Source organism: Zophobas morio, unplaced genomic scaffold (assembly GCF_036711695.1).
Source record: "Zophobas morio isolate AGI-343-1 ecotype UQ-CSIRO unplaced genomic scaffold, CSIRO_AGI_Zmor_V1 ptg000012l, whole genome shotgun sequence".
In the NCBI taxonomy this organism is placed as follows: domain Eukaryota; kingdom Metazoa; phylum Arthropoda; class Insecta; order Coleoptera; family Tenebrionidae; genus Zophobas; species Zophobas morio.
The window spans coordinates 27075896-27098955 of record NW_026972117.1 but is presented as its reverse complement, the minus strand read 5'-3'; the positions used below and the strand labels follow the sequence as shown (position 1 = coordinate 27098955).

Genomic DNA, 23060 nt, shown 5'->3' with positions numbered 1-23060 from the left:
AAGACAACCTGATTTTGTTAGACAGTTGCATTCTATATTCATGTAAAATTTTATTTATCTAGAATTAACAGTTGGCTTTCCAGTGAGTCAAACTGATTTGTCTTGACCCCTTACCTCTAAAATTTAAGCATGTAAAGAGAGGTTTTGATTCAATAAAAGCAAAAGACAACGCCACTGAAACGATATTTACTTCTTTTATTAATTCTTCTGAGTTATTTAGACTTTTTTATTAGTTGAAAATAATTATAACTAAATATCTATTTTGCCATCTATAAATTATTACATATATCAATAGAGAAAGGTTGATTTTGTGTGACAAATTTGTATCACTGACGAAAGTAATTCGCTGCATTTGCACCTCTGACAACTTGTGGCGAAAACCGTAATATTGTAACATAATTTTTTCAATTAAAAAAGCATTAAGTCTGAACCAACTGAACAAATGTTCCTCTCTCAATCAATTTTTATCTCAAAGCCAAAATAAAAAACAAATTTAAAATAAAATAGGATCCTTTTTGGTAGAAATTACGCTGTAAAACTCAGTAGTGAAAAAAATAAAAAATCCTGGATAAATAAAAATTTACACAAGTATAGAACGCCTCTTGACTAATAAACTCAGGTTGTGGCAGCGTCGCAAATGACTACAGAAGCGTAGATATTTCCAGGACATCCCTCGTATAAATTTTGAAACTGCGTGAAACACATGTTTGCGTAACGAACCGCCATCTGATTATGCGATTTTCGCTCCACACGAGAGTATATCCCCCTGAATTTACACTTTATGAAAAGAAAAGAAAACGTACACACCAGCGAAAGACTTACTACCATCTTTTTCCAACACATACGGTGCGACAAGGACAACCATCACGCCTTAGTGTATATGTATATTAACAATATCTGTTACCAAGATGTTACATATGTACATAAAATGCCGTCTATCATAATTTGAAGAAATACGCCCCAATAAAAGTCGTTCGCTCCGTTCTGTCCTCACTACGCAAGAGGACTTTACCCCTAGCCGCTGCATGGCCGCTTACTAAATTAAAAACAGGACTGCGTTCGAAATCACCTTAATCAAACATTCAGGTACTTACAGATGACGTTGAGCCTAGCGTTTGCCCGAATTGCCTTATGAAGCCTTGCCGGTCCCACTTGACACTGGTATTCGGCGTCGTCCTCTAGGGAAGCATTGCTCACCCTCAAGTTATATATACCGTGACGACGGTCACCGATCACAGAGTATCGAGGGAAACCCGGAATAACCGACGAGAACCCTGTGGACAATCAAAACATGATTTAATTAACGTTGTAGGATTCGTCCTTAATTAGGAACAAAAACGGTAGACACATTCTCGGAGCAGGTTTACTCAGCCACTAATGGGATGAAGGAGTAAAAAAAACGATCATTTTTACTGCACTAAAGCTACAATTAATTACTCTTGCCTGTAAATGGAACAGAGTGAAAAGCGGTTACCTACCAAATTTCAAAACCCTCTAGGTATAGACACGGCGCTGTCGGTGTAGTTGGTTGTCAGTATTTGAAAATATCCATTTAATTAAGATCGTTCAAATCATTCCGTTATAACTTTGTTCCATTAAGTTTGCTGTAGCGAATCTAGTGGAAGTTTTATCTCGATCCAGCGCCCTCCGCGCCACAACTTGTCTTTTTTTGATATTCAACTCTCACAGCAAGATTAAATTTAAAATTTTAGTGCAGTAAATTATATCTATGATTTAGTTATTAGTAATTCGATTATTTATTAAAACTATACCAATTCTTCAATTCTTTGACTTCAACAAGTTGTTTGACAAACAAATTATTAGAAGACGTCTTCAAGTTGGTACTCGACAAGCAAGCTGCTTTTTTATCGTCTGTTATTCACAATGGAGCAACTAGAAGAGGAATTTTGTAGATGGTACGTTATGAATAAGCGTTGAATACATTTCGGGTTTTTGTAATTAGCTGTGCTGTGTCGTGTTTTGCGATCGATAATATTAATTTCACCACGACCATAGAATATGTCATACGTTCAAAGACATACAATTAACAGCAAATTTGAAACTCAAAAAACGTTTATCACTGCTTTATGTTATTTATCGTATTTCGATCTCATCCTGAACATTGTATCTTTTCTAAAAATAATAATAATCGCATCTATAATCTAAATGCAAACTCCTTATATTGGTATAAATAAAAGTATTAAAACTGTAAATCCCTTAGTTGATACTTAATGCAAAGCCATGGTCAACTTGATGGATAAACATTTATAACCACCAGGGACGGATTTAGTGGTCACGCAAAACAGGTAAATAGGGGAACTGAACGTCTGGGACTACAAAAACTCCCATTTGTCAGTCTGCTAATAACAATTTTTTTTCTTGAAAAAAACTTTTGCAAGCGAATTTATTCTCTGTGTAAGCCCCACAACAATTAAAGCCGACCCTGGTAACCACTCGGTATTCATGGATTCTTTATGACATTTTATTTTGATTTATTTGGTGTATTTTTGTTACTGCCATGTGACACATCTATTGATTATTGGCCCACGACACACCAAATACAACATCAGAACATTTATTTTTAGTTTACTTTGAGTTTCCAGACTGGGTAAACGTACATACGTCAAATTTGTTGCCATGTTTAGATCAAAAGAAGGGAAAAACTTGATATTTTGAATTAATGATCTTTTAAACTTTCTTATCATGTGTAGAATTATAATAACACTCTTCTGGTCAAGTATGTTACAAGTTTACAGTATGAAAAAGAACAATGTTTATTAATTAATTTATTTGTATAAAAAACAGTTACGATTATTTTACAGATTTGATGTTGCATTCACATAAAAATTTGTGGCTGACTTGCTACTTGTGTTACGTGAATCACCTTGTACATGCAATTTACAAAAACTTCCAACGCTTGAGTAAACTTATTTTGCCGAGGCACTGACTTTTTATACGGTTTTTATATTCTTTAAAGTTCATATGAGCATGTAATTCGGAAGGTTAACATTTCGGTCAAAGTTCAGGAGAAAACAGTGCTTTTATTATATTATTCACGTTCAAAATTCCAAATTTGTCGTTGAACTACCCTATGAAAATATTTCGCCGAGATAATGTCAAATATTTAAACCATAATGTGAAGGCAAGCTATCCCCCTACAAGCAAAATTTTCATTGAGTATTCAACTCCCACTTTCATGAGAAAATAAAGTGGTCATTTTCTGAATATTATTATTTTCTCAGAGGTTTCAATAAACGTTGACTACGCGCCGGTTTCCTTCAGAAAATAATAATTTAGCCCCAAATAATTTCGCTTCGCCCTCTCAAATTTTCACAAACAACGTGTTTCAATTTTCGTAATTCTAAATAACGTTAATTACTTGGAAAAAAAGGACGTAAATTTGATTTAAACGTAACGTGTAATATTTTATAAATTGCGTGTATAATTTTTTAATTACACGTATCATTAGCAAACACGGAAGAGATAATAACAAACAAGGAGTAGCTAGATGGTTAATGATTATTTTTAGAAGATGGTTTAACTTTAAAAAAAGCAGTAGTAGCTGTGAAAAATATTTATTTTGAGAGAAGACCACCAAAAGTGGAGTTTTTACATTTTCAGATAAACCAGTTCTAGTTCCATGATATACCATTAATAGTAATGATCTAATAGTCTACAATCAAAATCCGGCTACGTAGCGGTCTGCTGTCTTTGTACTAAGCTCTCAAACACGTTCGACTAAAATTCCATAGGATTCAATTAAATAAATAATAATAAAACTAACAAATAATCGTAACTGCCAAGGTGACATTTTTCATGCTGTAAAATAAATGCTCACTTTCACTAGATGTAAAATGCATCCGTTACAGAAAATAGGACAGCATAAAATTTTTAGGACTGCATCGAATTCCATAAAGTATAGAAATCGAAGAAATTTCGTCTGCCAAACCAGACTATTCTAATTTTAATCATAGTCATACGCTGAGGATGCCAACAACAAATAATTTAAAAAAACAACCGAGAATCTGCAAAACTATTATTTAAATGTTTATTACAGAAAATAGACAACATACAAACACGGTGCATAGCCTTTTCAGTCTTTTAACGTACTGCACAACAAACCATCGTCAAACTCGCTGTGAATAATAGAGATCCATCTGCAGACCTATCACGAAATGACATAAAAGCACACCTTTGCTCAGAGCAGGTCATATCACAACGCTGACAAATCTAATTTAGGTTTATACTACCAAGCAAATTCATAAAGTGCTTCGGTCTTAGTTTATGAAAGAAAGTTTATTCTGGCTTTTGCCTCTGGCACTTCATCTGTTTATGAGTTGAAGTCAAAGTAATTCTGAATTCGCTTTTCTTGGAAAGTCGGTGCGTTTTAAAACTTAAAAACATTCAGTGAAAGTGATTTTTTTGCGTATGTAACGAATTTTTGTTATGTAAAATTCGTGACACTTTGCATCTGCTTATGAAGGAATCATTTATCTTCCACAAAATAAAAATTCCTACCTAAGGCGAATCCGTCCTTGGTCCATTGCACCTGACCCGCCAAATTAGCCACCTCGCATTCCAGCATCGCCTCACCACCTTCTTGCACTTTGACATCCCGAGGTTGCACTCGGAAATATTGTTGCTGACCATAGACCAAACTTAAACCGACGGTCATTAAGCACACTGCAAAAAAGGAACATTGTTAAAAAAGAGTAACTGCAACGAGGGTTGCCTGAAAAATTTAAATTTATGGGATATGTACGCTGATGCGTAGCTATGTTGATCCTTGTTCCAAACCTTTTCTCTACGCAAGATGGGTATAAATGACTCGGGATAATTTAAAATTCCTCTCCAGTAGCTTCATAATGCAAACTCTAATGGGATCTTACAGATGTGGCCTTTAACGCCTTTGTACATTTAGATTAATGCCCGGGATAGTGTAGGTATTGGTCATTATCTTTTATGTTGGCTTGTTTTAAACCTATTAGGAGTTTCCTCGTTTACGTAATAATGAAGTAAGAGTTGGTTAGTAAAAAAGAGGGTATCAGCACAACGTTCAGTCTTGCAAAAATAGATCAGTTCATCATTAAAATTTATCACAATTATTTCGAGGACATAAATCTGTTCTTGAATATAAATTAGGTTTAAAAATTATAGTGGGTGTTACATAAATCAACATCAGCCCCTCCCGCTTTTTTATGTTTATTATTTTAATAACATTGAACTTGGGACATGTGATAATAACCCAGTAATTAATACATTTTTAAAGCAGACATTTCTCTGCCGGTTCCTCGCGAAAACCTTCTAATTACCTCATATTTTACCACTGAAAATAGACATCGCTGCTTAGATGACATAATTTTGTATTAACTGTTTACTTATTAAAGAAACATTTAGTATATTTAGAAGTCTGACACTGACACATCAACACTACTCTCAATCAAACTGATGCTCTGACATAAAATGACAAATTAATTCACTTGTTTTAAAATGTTAATTTCAAACAGTGACATCTTTTTTGTGAAAAACCTTTGACACAGTGTCACTTTTGATTAATGACAAGAGTACATAAGTTATGAGAAAACAACAATAATCTGCAATGGAGATATTATTTCATCTTTATGCCTACTTTGGGTGGTTATTAATTTCATTCGTGTTGTTCAAAAAATTGAAAACGGTAGTAATAAATTTATACTGAAATATATGTTCCGAAATTCTATAAAATTCTTTACTTAATTTTTGCGTCTGATAGAAAGACTATTAAGGGCTAATAGAAGTACACAAAGTCAGTAGAAAATATACATAATAATATAGACATTGCAAGACTATCTGAGCTTCTCTGTACAGAATTTGAGGGACATCTGAAAACATATAGTGTCATTTCATTAGTCTGTTAACTGGAGTTTTCGCTAGAATTATAACCAAAATTTTTGTTTGTACGAACACGCAACGTTTCTAAAAAAACTGTCTAATTTCCTACGTTATTTACTGTTTTTAAATTAATGGGTTCTATTTTTTTATAATAAGAAGATTAATTAATATTTGTTTTTAATTGAGCCATGCGATTGGAAAAAAAGTAATCAAGGTAATGAAAACGCTCTAGAACATTTATAACGTCGAAAAAAACTATTTCTATGGTTACACTTTATTTTTAGTACTGTCAAATATGTAATACCGTGTGGTTTTTTAAATTTGTACTTTAAGTTGGCCATGACGCGCACGTCAACAGTGCAATGGAAACGGCTGACGTATGACGCCAACTCTAACAGGAATTAAAAAAAAAAACAGTCGATATATTGATTTCAAATACCAGTACTCTTTTTAAATTTCCCGCGTAACCCCTTTGTAGTAATCCTGATTTTGAAAAAATGCATGATAATATGCACTAAGAAGCAGAACATATTTGCATTAAAGTACCCGCAGAAAAATTAACACATTTAAATTTGCATAATGCAATTGCAGAACTACATACCAAAAACGGTAATCAGGTAAAACCTCATAGTTACTACTGTAGAACAATTTTGTCTCCCTTTGAATTGGTGTTTTTAAAACCTCTTATTATACGAAATTAGATATATATAACAATAGTCCGACAACTTTGAAAGGAACGAAAAAAATGCGGCAAAATAAGAATACAATAGATGATATAAAATAATATGATGCTGTTATTTAAGACTAGTTTTTAAAAATGAACCCTCGAGCATAAAATTCTTATTATAAGTAATTACGTATTGTGTTATTCTCCCTAGCTCCGATCAATATTCTTTATATAGAACAAAAATGTATTAAAGAAAAAAAAAAGATAAAATATTAATTACTACACACAGAATCGGTAAACGTTTGAATAACTTGTTATCGAAAGTTTAAGAATTACTCTTTTTAATGGACTGGTTTGTTGGTTTAACTAGAACGTTCTTTGTATCTTCACGATGTTGTCTCATACTCGTCAATGGGTCCGGTTAAAGACATTTGGAAAGCGGCAATAATAATGACTTTCTTACCTGACCCAGAGCACCCAGTTTACCTATACGCTTCAATTATAAATGTTAATTTATATTTTTTGGTAGTTTTGATATGTTTACTTGTGGTTTATGGATCTTTGAGGGAAGCTCGAAAATCTTTAAATTTGTTTCATACTCAAACTAAACATTTTATTGTGTCATTTAAAGCGACTCTGATACAGTAACAATCTTAATGGTGACTCTTCTTCTATATGGTCAGTTTAAGACACCATTATAACACAAAATCCACAGCTTGAATGTATAAACATTTGTCGTGTCTAAGTTCCTGTTAAATACTAGAACCCTCCTCTTACAACTTTCCAACTTCTGGTCCGTCTTTGACGACAGTAATGTGTTTAAGAAAAGCTCACGATATTTATGATTGCAGAAACTGTAAAACGTCAGTGTGAAATGTTAATGATGGATTCTAACCCAATTTTTTACTTTAATTTAATTGGAATTACAACTGCAATACAAAAATGTGAACTGCCTTTTGTATACGTTATCTCTATTCATAATTCATTTTTATAGAAACGAACAAAATGGAAAAAATAATGGTAGGTACCCGTCGCAAAATGATCGTAGGCTTTGGTTATCATTCATGTGGACTTACAGCAGTGCCACAAGTGATTTAGTGGTTCATGAATTAACGAATTAAGAGAGCCATCACGCACAGGTTGTCGGATAACGACTAACAGTTTTTGGCACCCGTCCAGACTAGTTAGCAGATCAATTTCACAGATAAATAATCATACATTTGGTAAAGCTAGTGGTATTGCGGAACAGTTCATATATTTACTAGCTATTAACATTAAACGACTCCGGAGGCTATTGTGGTTAATATTGTATCGGTGTTCTCTGTTCAGCTGTCCGGAGGATGGTGTAGATTTATGTCCCTCAGGTGCGTTATCCCCGAAGTACACTCGGCTGGTCTATTTATTCCTTAGTTAAGACAATTCCATATGGGAAACTGACGCTGCGGTGTTTACCTAACCCGGAATTATTGCTCGATTTGTTTGACTTATTAATTTGCTGCGGATTTTGAGTAAATTTGTAAAGTCCACTCTGGACCTATTGTAGTTTGTAATTAAACTCATCTAGCAAACAGCATTCAGCAAAGCCGAAGCATTAACTCCAAACGACTTTCATTTAGCTATTTTAATATGCACGTGTAAAGGCAAAAAGATTACAGTGCGCTTCGAAATAAGACCAGGGAAATTTAATAAATTTGCACACAATTGCTTGAATACGTAACCAACTCGGGAACATTTTATTTAGCTAATTCCGTGCAGACTGCATCTGAGTCCCTAATTATACGAGAAAAGTCCAAAGCCATGTAACGAACACAACCAGTTTCACGTACTTGAGTTGCCGTCTACTTCATTATACGAAACATTTTCGATTCTGGTCGAAGGAAAGAGACGAAGTTGTAGCAGAATTGTTTGAATTTGTGTCGACCACTAACAGGTGTACTGCAATGCAGCATTAACGTGATACATTTAATTCGTTTTACTTTTTTTCCCCGGTTTTCCATTACGTCCCATTTGGCCAATGTGCAATTTGCATTTTCCTCAAGACCAAATTATGCACCCACAAGGTGGACACTCACTTATGTTAATTGTTACATGTACCATCCGCGGTTGTAATTACCGTAAGTGCATCTAAAAATTGCCCACAAAGTGCATTATTTACAAAAAGGATTGAAAGTTCCACTATGCTAATGTGAATACTTGGTAATGTTGAACTTTCGTAAAGTTCGAGGCGACGCCAACAGGACTATGAGAAATTATAATAGCTCAAATAATGCATGTCTTGCGGTTCGCGAAGTACTCCTGTTGCACAAAGTGCATATTTATTAGCACACAAACTTAGCTGTAATGAGTTGACCTAGTCGACTGTAGCAGACTTATCTCGGCTGCCCATAGTAACTTAGAACTTATCTCTTGTACAAACCGAAAATATTAAATATCTCCAGAGTTAACATACCGAATTCACAACAATTCATTTTCTCAAATACTTGTGTAAGAATTTTCGGCGAAACACTTTCATCTTTTTGTATGATTCTCACTTTTAGGTCTTCAATAGAACCCACCGATTGTTTAAAAGCGATGTTTTTCAAAATTGGGAACAAGAAATAATCAAAAGGTGTCAAATCGGGTGATCAAGGGGGGTAAATATGCTTTTGTGTGGAAGCTAAATAAACCTCGTTATAAAAGTCCCTTAGACACTCCAAACTTGTTTGAGTTGTATGAGCTGTTACACCGTCCTGCTGAAAATATCCATTCTGTAATTCTTAAGGATCAAGCTGGTTAATACATTCCAGGCAGGAGGTTTAAGTTGTTGAAACACCTATATTTTGTTGAGGAATACCATCGGGTCCTCTTTAGCAATTTTGTGATAAGTCGAATATGACATGTCAACTTGCTGCGAAAGGTTTCCTAAGATCTGTCAACATTTTCAACAGCTTCGGAAATTCGTTTTGTACGGCTTCCTGATTTCCTCTCCTAATCTCACGAAATAATTTTACATTCACTTGATGGCCGTTGCGGAAGTAAAACTCAAACATGATTTTTTTATGATCTGTGGAGAACATTTTTTTCGAGATGAAAATTCTGCTTCTGAGCCAAAACACACCTGGATATCACACGGTAAAATTATTTCACATCCAAAATAGTGAAAGTGGGATGACGGTTAGAGAGGTGATTGTAATCTTTTAAATTTCTTTAGGAAAATATATCGAGTGTTGAACTGAAAAAGTCAAGTTGGCGTTGATTTTTGTAAACATTATGAAGTATGTCTGCAATAAATCTAAAATTTAATGGATGCTAGCGTGGAATGGTACAATCTATTCTCACTTGTTTGTATAATAAAATTAATAACACATTTTGAAATGTTTTTGAGGTTAAATGGATAAAAAAAGGGAAGCAATAGCACAAATTTATCTATGGAATGTTTGTTTTTGTTTTAAAGTTACAGCAAAAAAGTTCAAAGTTTTGAAAATGTTGCTCCAATGCCAGATATAATTCTTTCAAAATTTCTACGAATGTTTTCTAACACAATAGGGTTGTTACTGTTTTCCATGCACCTTTTTGGGTTCTTTGTTGCAAGTCATCCAGATTTTTATTAACATGGGTCTGAAAGATACAGTTTTTAAGATAAGACTACACGAAGAAATAACATAGTGTCAAATTATAGGAGTGAGGGGATCAAGCAATAAATGTATTTCGACTAATTATGCGATTATCAAAAAACTATCTTAAAAAATGTTGTGCTTCCACTACACAAAGAATGATAGGTTTAACCTGTTGATACATAAGTTGAAAACACAACGGCAAGTTGTATCTATCTTTTTATAAAAGTAATAAAAGTTGCTATAACAATTTTTCTCCAAAGTTAGTGACAACATTTTCATTATCCAACTAACAAACGAGGGTTTGGTACAAAATCATCAGGCAGTTAATCAATAGCTTATTTAGGTTCAGATTTTTATTAAGTATCTTAATTGCCGAGATTCATTGTTAAGAATGTAAAGGTCTGTACGTAACCGAATTTGATATGTGGCAACTCATTTATAATATTAATAGAACTTAGATGATGCAACAGCTTACGAGCCGTTGACACTTTTCCCACTTAAAGGTCACTACTTGGTTACAATGTGTTCTCCTTATTATCCTCCCCTTTCTTCTCTAACTTCCGGTCAATGAAAATAAAATATTCTTGGAAAACATGTCTCCCATGTGACACACAAAACTCACCTACGGTAAATCTTAAATTTCGAAAAGTAATATATTATTAAAAACAAAGAAACCCCTCCATCGTTGAAACAAACAACGTTAGTGTGCTTGTTGTGTTCATGGGGTTGCTAATAATTTGTCCGTTCGTTGCCGTTGACGAAGTCAGTTTTCTTATTTTAAAAGGGTGCAGAAAGACTATAAATACTGCAAGAAATGTTACTACGGTAACCATTTGTTATCATATTACACATTATCTTTATTGATGATAATTTAAAAAAAAACACACACTATTTTGGATAAATTTCTTAAAAGGTTTCAGTTTAGTAGGCATTTTGAATCAACTTTTCTTTTGTTTGTTCATACTTTCACTACGTTATAACCACAAGCAAAAAGTTTCAATTTCAACCTGAAAAATCTAAACTTACCTACCTATTTCTTTTCTCATGAGAAACGTTAATGTTTATTAAACACACACGCGTTAGGTTAACTTTCAGTCTTACACCTGTATCATTAAGAAAATTTAATTAGTGTTGAAGTTATTATCTAATCATGCAGTTGTTTTTTTGAACTGTATCATACCATGGTAACCACATAAGTAATTAACTAATTATTTCTAAAAAGAACAAACATTTTTTTTTACATCAGCATTAACATGATATTATTTTGTATTGTACGATTCTGTTTCTGTGTTGCTGCAAAATTTAATGTTTAACCGTTCATTAGCGCATAAATACGACGTTTTTCCTAACATCAAACGAAAGCAATTTCAATTCAAGCAAAATTCAATATTCAGCACGTTGGTAAGGTTCCTTTTATCACTCGCGTGGTTATTTCTTTTCGGCGCACCACAAGAAATAATTACCCATATTCGCAATAAATAACTAAATTTAACTGCCTTCATGCACAAACAACTATTAGCAGTAAATAGAAATTACAGTCGGTTACGTTTTTTGTTCTCACTCACGTCGCACAGGAAGTACCTACATCAGCAGATGTATAGAAAAAGTAAAGCTCATAATCTACAGGTAATTAGCCAATTAAGGAAAAATGTCACACATACATCTGCAGCCAATATCCTTTAAACTGCAGGCATGTTATACCAGTACACCTTATGCAGGTGGGCCTGAGATATTACGTAAGAAATTCAACCTGTGAAGAACACCTGGACGTATAAACGTATAATAGCAGTTGAAATTTCCATTTTCGAAGATTGAGTGTGAGTGTTATTTAAATTATTTAAAAAAAACCCGAGCTTTTGCTCCCTTGTGATTTGACTTTTCGCTGTGAAAATGTTGGAATAACAAATTGAATATGGACTTCCTGATGTGTCTTAATACATTTTGGTTCGTTAAAAGTTTGACAGAAAGTTAGTAGCAGCGATGCAAGAAGCGTCATTATCATCACAGTGACTGTAAATACAGTAATAAATAAACGATTCAAACTTCTCAAGTAATTGATGCTTCTTTAACGTAGGAAAGATGTTGAAACTTTGGAGTTGTTACAGTATCAATTATGGTAATCCAGCTATGGATATAAAAGTTTACGAGTGTAAAGCATTAGGTAGAATGAAACTTTGTTTCATTTAAATAACTGCCTGCAAGTCTTCAATTAATTTCTCGCAATATGCTACCAGACCTAAAATAAAAGATTTTTATTAAAGAAACTATGACTGAAAAAAGCGGCTCAGGTAAATTATGATAAATTAGTTTTCGGTTGTTGAGTTTTCCGGCTGAAATAGCTTTCACGAGCAATTCGTTGTACGAAAGAAACACATTCTGCAGACGATATTGTTCTTTAAGATTTTGTGAGCGAGTATTTCTTGGTTTTAAAATTAACCACCATTTGTCTACGTAACCATAATTTATTACACACAAGTTTCAACACAAAGTCTAATATCTTTGACCTGAGAAACTTTACAAGAAAAGCTGTTTAAACTCCATTCTGTAGCGGTTTCAATTTGTTGTTAAAACTTTTTACTTAGTACTACTCCTAAACATAACATCATGTTAAAACGCGAAATGATAGGTTAAGCTTAAGTTAAAAGTTGGAATAAATAAAAGTCTCTTACAATATGGTCGCTACATTTACGTTTAGTTATCGTACAGTTACTGCCACCCTAGAAGTATAAAAAACTATTGGGTGGCAAACAGAACTGTGCTAATGCGATGGCTCAAACAGCTCTTATCTGGGTAAATAAACATTAGTGGTGCAATTCTAGAGTTTAACCCTCTTGTGAAGAGCAGTCAGCCATTCGAGGTGCGTTAATAAACAGAGAATCACTTGGAAAATTAGGTACTGAAGAGCCATCTTATTGAAAAGTCGATGTTTTTGCTACTTTCAGCGGTTAATTAAGACCGCTTTTAAAAATTAATTAACGGGGAAATTCACCATATTTTATTTCTTAACTTTACTGCGGCATTTTATTAATCCAATTTGTCTAATTCGAATGCTTTTGTTACTCATTATAATACGCAGTGCATTAAAATGGTCAAATCAACAATAAATAATAAGCAAAACTGCTAAAACAGACTCGCAAATTTATGTAACGCACTCTTACATTCATTTCCGTCAAGTAAAGCCAAGTGTCAGTTGTTTGTGTGAAAATTTAAAATATCACTCCATATACATACACAGGATGTATAAAAAATGACGCATCAACTTTGCATAATTCGATTTGGTTAAAGTTGATTGGAAATGTGAACAAAATTTTTATGAAAAACTGAATATTTATCGCAACACTTTACTACAAAATTTAAATGTTTTTTAAATTAATGGTGAGAAATGAAGGTAAAGTTTACGTTACAATTATTCAATGATACGACATCATAAATTGTGGTGCTTCTGACAAAAGTAATTTACCACGAAAAATATTGTTATCGTTCCATGAAATTGTTCATGTAACTAAACAGCATTTTTCATGTCATGTAAATACTTAAGTCTACAATTTAAGCGACCGAGCGATTCTAGAGATAAGTAAAATGACAATCCCATTAGATATGCATTTTTCATTACGATCTTAGGACAAATTTTCTTTGTTTAAATAAGAAGTTAAAGTCGATGTTGAAACCATAAAATTTAATTTGACGTTTGTAACTAAAAAACTAAACAGTCTAATAATAAACAAATCAGGAAATAAATGAAATACAAAGAATGTGGATTGACGTTATTATTTACCAAGTAAAATAGTGGATCTAAGTTGAAACTTCGATCGAAAGATTGTTTCAGAAGCAGCCAAAATTTCAATATCCGGTTTGTGTAAGAGAATATTATTTAAAAGAACACCGTGAAGAATAGAATGAAAATTTAAGCGAGGCTTCAGTCGAGTGGTGGATATAAGCTAATACAGGAATAAAAATTGACCTGAGGGAATATAGTGGATCCTTCATACAGGTTACCGAGCTAAATATTGAATACACGAATAGGAACGAAAACACGAGATGATGCATAAATTTAGAAATCTGGACCACACAGGAAAAATTACAAATTCCAACAGAGTTTTACAAAAACAAGCGCAAAAAGGCAAAGATCGCAGCCGTTTCAGGAGGGCATTAAAGCGGAGTCGTGAACCCAGATTAGTTAAAATTTATCATAGAGCCCACGGTTATACAATAAAAAGGATTAACATTAGAGATTAGTCGTTGTGCTTTCATAATTATGACACAAATCTACTATTATAAAACAGAAGTTATCTGCTGGAGCAGGTCGAGCCGAGCTTACACCGCCACAACTCCTCGACAAACAGCCCGATCTTCTGGGATTTATTATCCCCTTGTAAGTTATACATGGATGGGAGTCTACATTCGTTGTAACTCTGTGCTACACCCGCCCTCTACGCTTTTCCTTAATTTTCCCGCTCTCACTTCCGCCGCACTTCCCGGGTAACATACGGGATTATGTTTCTTGAGCAAGGTGTCTTCCTTTGTTGTTTGGAAGCTGATGTCGCGACGTATTAAGCAATTAAACCCGCATCTCTAATTATAAGCTGCAAGTTCTTATTTTGTTTACATACGGCGTTTACCGAGACCCTTTAAGCATGATAATTTGCCGAATTCCTAAATACTCAGAAAGCGTCCTCTCCTCTAAATATTTATTTTAGCAAATGAATCTTAAACCATCTGTAAAATAAAACGTTTGCCGTTGCCTTCGAGAAACGTCTTGTTACAAAAAAGCTCACTAAACATCAAATAATGGAGTCTGAAATATCATCTAGTTTCTGGAAGAGAATATGTTTCAAAATGACAATATTACTTATTATTACGAGGAAATGTTACTACTGATGCAAAACGTAGACTACAGCACATTTAATATTCCCTTTTATTTATTAAATAATTAGTGCGTTATGATAATATGTATCATATTTTAATAACTTTTATGCTTTGCTCTGGTAAATATGAAAATTCACATACTTCAATTTTCGTTTTAATAATGTATTTTGTAAATAGAAAACATTACTCGATATTGGCAGGTCTGTTTATTTAGTGTACAAATATATACAGATATAATCAAAACATAAAATTGTAAATTTTAATATTTTCGTATACTGTTGTGGTAAATAAATTTGCGTACGAATCTTGTGGTTGATTTTACAGAGTATGAAACTGGAAACTTTTGCTTATCAATACATTTATGTATTTATTTGTGAAACGATGGTGGCATTTAATTCATTATTAGCGTAAGTCTTAATCATCTAATTGAAAAAACAGACCTATACGTAATCAAATATTGTACTTGGCTCCAGTCTCTTTTTTTTATTCAGTGTTTTCAACTTCTTTATGAAAAGGCTATCTTATATACTACTAAAAATAGACGTCGATGGATTCGTATAGATTCTTTATTTTTGTCGAGAACGAAATACGTAATTACTTTCTCAATTCAGACGCTATTAAAGAAAGTGCTATCTTTTCTTTGAAAGTATGAAACGATAAATTTCGAAGTTGGGGTTTCATACTTCTAGACCTCTGAGACGGGATATGGAGCTAAAAAACTTTCCGAAAATGTCTCTCAACTTTGTCTGTTTAAATAACTACTATTGTTTAAAGTTAACTTTGTAATCATAAAGTAAAACGAATTTTGCTTTTTCTGGTACATAAAACTGAGAGTTAATTTACTACACAATGAATGACCGTGCATTTTCATACAACAAATTTGGTGAAACTAACAAAAAAGCGGGAACATGCTGGAAATGAATTATGTACTTCAAAAAAGACAAAATATAAAAATATATCATCTACCTGCGCAATGTAGATGTGAAGATATACGCAGTGTTAGCAAGAAAAAATTGTCTAATATCTCTTACATTCTTTCGACACATTTAGACTAAATGTTTACCTACATAAAGGTTCAATCAGACATGTACAATTAATTCTAGAAAGCCATTTTTATTATACCAGTAATTTTCAGTTTGTGTCAACACATTATAATTTTTTTCAGGGTCTCGTTTAATTTAATTCTGTTTTTCATATCAGAGATATCTGATGAATTCTGAAGTCATCAGGTTTCCAAAAAAAAAAAATTCAGCCAAATTACAATTTAGGGTTCCTCAAACAAATGGAACGCTTGTCTACTGTGGCAAAAGCGATTGAAAATTATGTCACGAAAATTAAGTTTTTCATCTACCATAGGTAATTATAATTTTGCATATAAGCTAATCAAAAAACAATCTATTGAAAGAAATAAAAGCAATCATTCGGTACCGCTAAAATTATATTCATTGTGAACAAAATTTATAGTGTATTGATTAGTTTCGTTTATTTATAATATAATCCGTTATTTTAAAGGTAAGGTAACCTTTTGTTGAAGCACACATTTGTAGTTTATGTGGAAGAGGACATCCTGAAATTTACAGCTTTCCAAAAGTGTTCGTAGCTCTATGAATCTTTTTATCAGAATTTTAACATTAAATTTGCACCAGTATTGAAAACGTACATGAAACCAAATGAAATTTCTAATAATAAAATAATTTCGTCAAATACTAAGCCTGTACAGAATCCAGCATAATTCTACGAACTCTTTGACATTGTTCTGTTTGATAAATGAGTTTTCGATTACAAAAACATTATACATATTATTTATTTTCCAATAATAATCCACAATATTGATAAAACAACGACATATACCTACATATAAACAAAACTGTAATATTCAGAGTTCTATTAATTCTGTTAGGATCCTCATTGACGCTCACTGCCCTCACAGTTCAATAGTTCGATATCTGAATTTGAAACACGTATGGGAATATAATTTAACTGTCTGAGTCTAGACGATTGAATGTCTGAAATACACCCAAATTACATGTCGCGACGAGAATAGTATATCCAAAGAAAAAAATCTCAAAAACCCAATTCAATTGCAATATGAGTAAATTGAAAAAGTTTCGACCAAAAAAAGAAAAATCTAACGCCTGACGATCTCTAATTCATCTTGAAAAACAATGGGATGGATTTTTTGTCACAATACTCTGTAAAGTGCTGTCATAGGGTACCAGAAAAAAATATATTTATTTTACTATACGTGCTTAAGTGACTACATTCAGTACACTTAAGGGAGATTAAAAAAAAACTATCCAAGAATGTGTAAAAGAACTTTCGTACTTTTGTGAATGTATTATTCCGCGTGGTCAATCTAATTGCTTTTAAAGGTAAAAAATTACGGAAGCTATTAATTTTTTAAGCAACTAAAATAATCCTGAGTGTAGTCTGTTAAAAAAGCTGTTCCCATCATTAACTTTACTTTTATTAGACAAATTACAATTAGATGAGAGCTGCAGGCGAGTGATGAAATTTGCTTTCCCGAAACACTAATTATTGTTATTATTGCTCCCGAATATCAGAAAACGACAATCTCCTAAAACACGAAACGTTGCAGTAATGGAAACAAAACGACAATAATTAGATTTAAAAAAATGGTAAAAGATATGGATATGACATAAATAATAATCATCCATTGCAGGTCATTACAACGTATCTAGATCTGGTCAGGCGAGTTCGTATCAAGATATCAGCTGAAAAAAAGCCACAACGGAAATGGCTTTTCAGAACCTGATTCGTATCCGGCGACTGTAAAAACAAGTAAAGCCAGTTCAACAGCGAACGCCTAGAGGGAGTTGGTGGTGGTCTTGAAAGGCAGGACAGCTACTTTGAAATATGCACTGCGCTCGACCATGAAACAAACTCTCATTTGCGTTAAATGAGAATTTTAATGATTTTTAAATATAACATGATTCCAAAACGAAAAACGCGGGATGAATTCTAATATGAAGGGATTGCTGGCTTTGTGTCTGAAAATACAACCTACAGCTTGTTTAGCTCTTTACAAAAGGAGACGCCTCATTATCTTTTTCACTGCCGAAGCCTTTTAAAAAATCATTTTGGATACATTAAATACGCTAACATGTTTTCTTTTGGCCTGTTGTTGTTCAGACATGAAAATTATTTTGTAATTAATACGCCAGAGAATGCGAATTGCGGACAAGCGAAAATTTCAGCTGAAGGAAGAGTCGCCATTCAGTGACGTCATCTAAGACAAATTTTTCACAGCTGAGCAAGTGTCCTTTTTCACAGCAGAAATAATCCAGTTTTCAGTATAATAAGTGACCCATGAACGGATCAGATCCTTATTAGTAAAGGTCAATGTTTTCAACTGCATACGGGATATATTTCAACTAGTGTCTTCAATTATTCAAACATTACTACCCATTGATAATTTAAGTTTCATTTCAAACTCCTCTCAGCCTGTCGGAATTGTAGATCTCGGTTAGTGATTACTTATTTATTAATGATGAACATTTTACCAAGGTTATTTATTGATTGGCATACCACAAACCATTTACTCCTTTAAAATTTATGGCTACTTAATAAATTAGGTTTAACTACTTTTTCAAAGTGTGGAAAATAGCAGTGATGGTTAAAAAAACTCACTCGTACCCTCAAATTTGTACATCATAATTTCCTGATTAGCGTTGCTTTTTAATAAACCCCATCTTTTGACAGTAAGCTCTTCAAACGTAATTACATTTTGTCCATCGATCAGCTTTTCATCCACGACTTTGTTAAACATTGTTATAACACGGGATTATTACCAAACGTGTCATCACCTCTCCGGGCCAATAATCGCTTGTTTTGAAAAATCGCATTACTGCATGTGTTGTGTTTAATGATGATAAAATCCTCAATAATTTTAGCAGTCGTTCAAAAGTCTGAATAAATGCACTACTGCAAATTTTGAACACGTTATTTTACGAGTAGTAGCAGGCTTACACGTTAAATTATCGCAAACGAAAGCTTGAAACAAATTTAATCACGTCGAAAACGAAATATAAATATTAAATAACCAATAAAATGATAATCACATATGTGGCACATCAGGAAAGTACAGTATAATCATTTTAATTGTGAAGTATCGAAATTCGTGACATCTATTAAATTCTGAAATTTTGAAATAACGAACGTAAACATTTGTTTTATGTCGAATCGTAAAACTGTAAAAATTTATAGCATTTGAACCAAGTGTTATATTGTTGCAACATAACATATAGTAGAAAACGTTAGCTTATTAAATATGTATACATAATGCTCATTTCGCAAAAAAACCGAACTATATTATTCATTGTTGTATTATTATAATGTATTTAATCAAATAAATCAATAGTCTAACTAAAGTAAAAAAAAAAAACTAAAGCAGTAAAAAGTATATATGTACTAATACAGAAATTAAAATTTAAAAAACTTTGGGTGACGACTATATGTTAACCCACTGCAATAAAACATGTCCTCAACACAAAGAGAAATTACACAATATACAATAACATATAAAATAAAAAACATAAGATCTGAAGTTCGGCTTTTATTAAATTGGACTGTTCTTTTCCCAATGTGCAAGAAAGCACTTACTGCAATTACAATTTTAATACATTGCACTTCGTGTATATTAGAGTGGCTCATGTTTTGCATACAGCTTGATATCATAAAATTTATAAGCGTAAGTGCCTTGGTGTTAAAGATTATCATCGTTTCGTAATTAAAAACTAGATTTTATGTGTCTCCATGTTTTAAATTCGCAGAAAGTTTTACTGAGTCTACCAGAAACACCGTCTTTTTTTGTTTTCATTTAGCTGTTGCGGTTGATTTGATCGACGAAGCTGATGAACACCGTTAATAAAAAGTGGTTAGATGACTTTTTAATGCATCTGTAGAGCAAGACTGAAAACATCAAGAATGCAATGTACTACTGGTACTATGACCAAAACCAGTAAAAGGCATACATTTCGAATATTGTTCACAAAATAAGTATCAACAAAAAATGGAACATATTTATTGATCACTTTGTTATGGAGATTATTAATTTTTTTATAGAAGGAAAGACGTATGTGTATTCAAATCCAGAAACACTAACTTGTCATAGTAGAGCATGAAATACGTATAAACACTGTTGTTGCCTTATTATAATATTCGCCGAGCATCTGGACCAGAGTCACTTCGAGTCGTTTACCTCGTCCACAGGAGGTAAATCAAGTATAAATTAATAACGACAGAATTAATTTAAACCTCCGCCGTCGCCAGGATAATTATTGCCTTTGAAACTTTTTTTCGCACATAAAAAGCCACAGTGGCACAGTTTAGTTACAAAATAAAAATCCTGCACTTACATATATGTCGTACGTAATCCATAATAGCCATAAAAGAGTAATCCTACAAATGAACGTAATCACTATATCACTGAATCTTACACAGAAATTATCACAGAACAAATGGACTTTTCGTAACTGTTTCACGCTCACGCATCGTTGAAGTCACTTCACTGAAATGTGCACAGAACTTGTGTGAAGAGTTACGCCTGCAGCAGCACTAATGAACCACATAGTTAGGATAGTTATTACAAATAATCTCGACCTCACATCCCGTTGAGGAACCGCTAAGTAATCACTGAAATCATGAATGGGCAGGTAGTACTTTCACAACACAGCACGAGTACTTCACTATCGCTGAAACGATGAATGAAATTCGGCGCTAACGTGAAACTTTCAGCTTTTTCAGGCGCACTTCATGAGGGCACGCAATCGCGAACTGTCGCCGAGATTTCCTCGCTCCGATCTGTTGTGATCGAGTTAATTTAAACCGGATTTGTGTCCAGCGCGTTCGCCGGATTTGTGTTCAGCGAGTTCGCCGGAGGCTCCGCAGCTGCTGCTCTGGCTCGGACTCCAGACGCACTGAACGTTTCACGTGGAGCGGCTGAAGCGGTTAATCTCGAAGTCGGCCGAAGAAACATCGTTCGTTTCTTTGCCATCACCTGTTAGTCAAGGCGTACCACTAACTGGTAGTTACCTATAAAAAAGGGAGAAATAATGGACAGACTGTACTGCTCAGGCCTCTTGTCTCTGAATTATTTGAGTGAATCGAAAGCAGTGTAGAGTTTAATTGTTGGGATCCAGTTCACCTGCCCGTCTCGGGCGATAACAGGTGCGACAGGAAAAGATGTTTGGCCCTTTCGCAGCTGCGGCCGAAATTTAAAATCATTCATGCTCCCGGGCTTGTTCTTTTTTATGCTGCGATGTCTGTTTGCTACAAGTTTCCGTCGTTAAGTTCACGTTACACTTGTTCGATAATAACGGACACGAAATGATCCATTTAAACGCACCTTTAAAGCAAAACAATAACAACAACAAAAATTATCAAATTTTCATCTATGTAGCGACAACATGTTCTGATGACACCACTAACTATCTTGTCCTCGAAATACCTGTATTTTACATCCCCAATGGTAGTTAAAACAAGTATTGTGACCGATTGATTTCAAGAATTACGAATTTTGTTTTTTGTCGTTTCATAACTCTTAAAACACAAATATGCAAATTTCCCATTTTCATGTGTCGTATGCCTGTTTACAGTTTCATCAAACAAACAATCTTCTAAATTAACTAACCAATTAACCTGAAATTTTCATACTACAATTTTGATTATTTGCCCCTCTAAAGAACTGATGGCTTCATTTCAGTAATGTTCACTAATTCTCCCTTGAAATGCATGACACGACATGCTGCCGTATCTATCTAATAATTTACCACAATTTTCAGAACAAACACCTTTTACAAGCTCACCTACATAATCGATATTTATTTATATAAAGTTATTATAAAGACCGATTTATTATTTCCCGAGCTTAAGTGGAAGTATTGTAAGAGGCTCCATCCGGCGAATGGCGACTTTCATAGCCTCTCGACCTTTGATGACCCCTAGACTATGAAAAAATGGGTCTCCCATTTCCGTCTGTCTGTCGTCTGTGTAGATATTTATTAAACAGAATGATAATGTATGTGAATGTTATTTGAATTTTATAAAATAACACACTCCTGTACTTGTATTTGTATACGTCATTGTTTATCCTAGGTATTCAGATTTTCTCAAAAAAAACAAATTTTATAATAACATTTTCTATCAGTATAAGAGGAATGACCGATTATCTCAGTTGGTGAAGCTCACGGGTTCGATACCTTCATGAGCCACTTTTTCCACTTACCTTGTACTGATATTATCTATATTTTTGCTTTATAGAGGGGTTATCATAAAATAAATAAAATTTCACAAAATCAAATTTTCCAAGGGAGTGATTTTTCAAAAAACTGGATTTGTTGGAAGTACTTCAGGGCGACGAAAGCTCTGTCTAAATAATGACTATTTTTTACTTCCCGAACGTAAGCGAAGGAAGTGTTGTAATCGAGTCCGTGGCCGATCCTCTACTTTTACGTTTTCTCGACCTTTCATGACCACTAAAGTCTCCTGTTTCCGTCTATCTGTCCGTTCGTCTGTCTGTCCGTCCGTCTGTCTGTCGTCTGTCTTCCCGATTTTTATTAGACATATAATCTCTGAAAGTATTGGGCCGATAGTTGTCAAATTTTGTATTTATATTAAGAATATCATGGTAAAACGCTAACCAAAATTTGTCTAATCATCCCCACCAATAATGTGTTGTATGAAATGACATAGTCCTACACATGTAATCAGAATTATAGAACAATATTTTGCAATTTAATTTTGAATCTGCAAAACCGAATGCTTTGAAATCTTGCAGATGTTTTACAGTTATGGTAATCATGATAAATATTTAATCAAAATATATTTACTTATTCCTTCCAAAAAATTGGTGACGTCAGCTCAAAATTTCGTCCAATAAATACTACCTAAATTGTACAAAATATGATGAGTCTGTCTTTGTAATTTATCATTCCATTCATATTTTTTGGATTTGCATATATACAGGTGACTTAAAAAAATTCATGAATGCGTGAATTTATTTTATTGATTTAATCAGGAACTACAAAACCGAATGCTTT

At 33.5% G+C, this 23060-nt stretch overlaps 1 protein-coding gene across 6 annotated transcripts in view; it reads right to left on the bottom strand.

Annotated features, from left to right (window-relative positions):
• Window positions 1-23060, bottom strand: part of LOC135128122 (nephrin-like) — a 488435-nt gene that overhangs the window by 29528 nt on the left and 435847 nt on the right. For 4 of the 6 annotated variants that reach the window (XM_064054983.1, XM_064054987.1, XM_064054982.1 and 1 more), the window contains exons 1-3: window positions 20379-20944; window positions 4519-4683; window positions 1095-1274 (exon numbers count right to left, since the gene is read on the bottom strand). In XM_064054983.1, coding sequence (XP_063911053.1) covers window positions 1095-1274; window positions 4519-4683; window positions 20379-20409 — 376 coding nt within the window. In that variant the 5' untranslated portion in view covers window positions 20410-20944. Of the gene's footprint in view, window positions 1-1094; window positions 1275-4518; window positions 4684-20378; window positions 20945-23060 lie in introns of those variants that run through there. The other 2 variants (XM_064054984.1, XM_064054985.1) reach the window with 1 other exon arrangement.